Raw genomic sequence first — 3,207 nt, forward strand, 5'->3', positions numbered from 1 at the left:
CCCTGCAACGTGGGGCGAAACGTTGGCTCAGTAAAATAGTATAATTATCTACTATTTGAGTTTTTTTTTACCGCACCCGGACCATATTCCATTCATAAAAAAAAAATTATGAGAATTTCAGTAGGTCAAACTTTTTTGAAAAAATACTATTTTTAATTGCTTTATTAAGTGCTGGGAAAATGCCTTCAACCCCCTCTTTATAACATGTCAATACCACATAATCAAAGAAGAATTGATGAAGTTCCTCGGGAAGAATAACTTCACCTGCTTCCGTGAAAAATCCGTGTGAAAAAATAAAAACAGGTGCGCACGTATCCCGGAAGTTTATTTTAAATTATTTTATACGTACTTTGAAATGATGTAATTAAACAATGTCTGTTAACAATCAATATACTAATTATCTACCTATTCAATTACTACCCCCACCTTATTCTTATTAACGAACTGATATAGGTATATAAACCCGTCCCGGTCCCATCATAAGCACATTAGCTATCAACGATGATGTTTGCTCCTGCAGTCCTCGCTTTCCTAGGCTTCGTGGCCGCGTCCCAAGCAGCCCCGCAGTTTGCACCAAGGTTCCCACTACTGGGGGCGAAACCTTGCCATCATCAGCAAGCTACCGCACAGGCTCAAACACCTAGCCTGGCAGACTTGCAGAGCTTGTTGAACTCAATCCAAGCATCCATAACTGCAGCAGCTGCAACATCGACAACGCAGGCTCCAGTTGCAGCATCGACAACAACTGCAGCTCCAGCTAATCAACAAGCTGCATTACAGAGCCTACTGAACACACTACTCGCAGGATAAATACTGCTGTGCAATTACAGCATTACTATTGTTGACCAAATATGACTATTAAATAAAATATATGAAAACACATATTCTGGTTCATGCTTATCTTTTATTGAGTTGAGTAGGTTTCTTAACAATAAACTTATATAGGTGAATAGTTAAGTCGTCAATTAAATTTTGTCAGTATATATATATATATGTAGGTGAATTTTGCTCCTGCAGTCCTCGCTTTCCTAGGCTTCGTGGCCGCATCCCAAGCAGCACCGCAGTTCGCACCAAGGTTCCCACTACTGGGGCCGAAACCTTGCCATAATCAGCAAGCTACCGCACAGGCGCAAACACCTAGCCTGGCAGACTTGCAGAGCTTGTTGAACTCAATCCAAGCATCCATAACTGCAGCAGCTGCAACATCGACAACGCCGGCTCCAGTTGCAGCATCGACAACTGCAGCTCCAGCTAATCAACAAGCTGCATTACAGAGCCTACTGAACGCACTACTCGCAGGATAAATACTGCTGCGCAATTACAGGATTTGTCTATTCATTTCATTACTATTGTTAACCAAATATGACTATTAAAGAAAATATATGAAAACACATATTCTTGTCATGCATATCTTTTTATCTGAGTTGAGTAGGTTTCTTAACTATAAACTTATATAGGTGAATATTTAAGTCGTCAATTAAATTTTGTCAGTATATATATATATATATATAGGTGAATTCAAAATGACCTACTAAAGTCCATTTTTCAAATTTTAGAGAAGAGAGAAACACGGTATTCAAAAATCATTCCTACCCAACTGCATTGGCCCGCTATACACACAGCTTACTAAGACTAAATTGCTAATTATTTTTATTTATATTAATAATTTTTTTTGTATAATTTATCTATATATCGTCATTAAATGCTCTTTCAGTATAATAAATAGTAAAAAGTTAAAATATAGAAAAAATTAATATAAATATAAATCCTAGAAGGTCATTCACTGATATATTCCATTAAATTTTAGGAAGATAGTCCGTCAATAAAGGTATCAAAATAGTAACGATAAGGAAACTATTTATACGTTTCGGTACACTTTACAGGGCTTCGTCAGGGTTTTAGGTTGAAACAAAGATGACAACTAGTCATGCCCTGACAAGCCCTCCAAAGTGTAGCGAAACGTTGGTTAGCAATAAATAGTTTTCTTCTACTATTTTGATACCTTTATTGACCCACCTGGACTATCTTCCTACAATCTACTTCATACGGTCAACTATCTTCTTCCTCTATTCCATTCAAATATTAAAAAAAATAAAAATAAAAAAAATAAATAAAAACAGCTCAAAAGACTTATTTATATTATTTTTTTCCGAAAGACAATCATCTTTTTATGTCAACCTCATAATTAAGGTAAGAATAAACATGAGAAAAAAAAAAATTATAATTTCAATTTTTGGTCTAGTCCTTAATTTTTAAATTTGTAAAATGATACATAGGTATAAAATTAGTAGTTTAAATAGTAAATTAAAAAAAAATTTGTACAGCTACACTGTAATTAGACCAACAGTTGTTCAAGGAGGTGATTTGGACAGAATTATGCACGACCACCAGATTTTTTCCCAATTAAGGGTACGCAATTTATGAAGCTGGGTGGACCCCAGGAGGGCTCCAAAAACAGGGTTGACTCACTGCTGCAGTGTAACAGAAAACAATTTTCTGCTCTGCAGGATTCGAACCCGGTTTTTTGGAGTTAGTAGTATCATGTCTTACCACGGTGCTATCGCCCTCCCAGTGATTGCTTAAGTAACTTTTTTTTTCAAAAAAATATCCCCAGAACTATTATAGTGAACTATAAAGTAGTATAAATCGGGGATCTGATACCTCAACCTTAGGAAGTTGAAGAAGTAAAAAGAACTGGTGAGATGTGGTCGTTTGACACCTATTCGAATCTTTAAGCACTTTCTATTATTTCCAATATCCTAGCTACTCCAATTTATGGGTAGACGGAGGTCTCCCAAACCACATGGCTGACTCACAGGTACAGTGAAACAGACAATAATTAACTGCCACGGTCAGATTCGAACCAGTGTCCTTGGAGCACAGTGTCTTACCAATGAGCTACTCACACCCACAGTGGTTTAAATAGTAAATTATATTTAAATAACTAATAATTAATTAAAATTCAAAGGCAATAAATTTTACCAATTTAATAAACACAATATTATATCCTTAGGAACAAAAATTTCAATAGCGCAATCCAGAATAAACTCATAGAATCGAACTTTAAATATCTCGAAACCCTTTTATAACCTCCTCTAGCTTGGAAGTTTGACTCTGAGTTTGTACTAAAAAAAAAAGTTATTAACAAAATTAAGCATGTTTAAATAAATAAAATTGTATCCATTTTAGTCTAATAAAAAGATTATT

General features: G+C 35.3%; 1 protein-coding gene across 1 annotated transcript; it reads left to right on the forward strand.

Moving 5' to 3' along the window:
• The first annotated feature begins 501 nt into the window (after nucleotides 1–501).
• On the forward strand, nucleotides 502–1,304 carry LOC136796775 (uncharacterized). Its single transcript, XM_067051466.1, has 2 exons — nucleotides 502–771; nucleotides 999–1,304. Exons 1-2 carry the CDS (start codon nucleotides 502–504, stop codon nucleotides 1,302–1,304), a joined length of 576 nt encoding a protein of 191 aa, XP_066907567.1.
• Nucleotides 1,305–3,207: the final 1,903 nt, after the last annotated feature.

This window comes from Halyomorpha halys, unplaced genomic scaffold (assembly GCF_000696795.3).
Source record: "Halyomorpha halys isolate HHAL.00 unplaced genomic scaffold, Hhal_1.1 Scaffold255.1, whole genome shotgun sequence".
In the NCBI taxonomy this organism is placed as follows: domain Eukaryota; kingdom Metazoa; phylum Arthropoda; class Insecta; order Hemiptera; family Pentatomidae; genus Halyomorpha; species Halyomorpha halys.

Bases quoted from the DNA above. Each gene is read 5' to 3' on its own strand.
- LOC136796775 (XM_067051466.1), top strand. From the start codon at position 502: ATGATGTTTGCTCCTGCAGTCCTCGCTTTCCTAGGCTTCGTGGCCGCG. The intron at 772-998 runs GCATTACAGAGC...ATATATATGTAG, and splicing joins CTCCAGCTAATCAACAAGCT to GTGAATTTTGCTCCTGCAGT.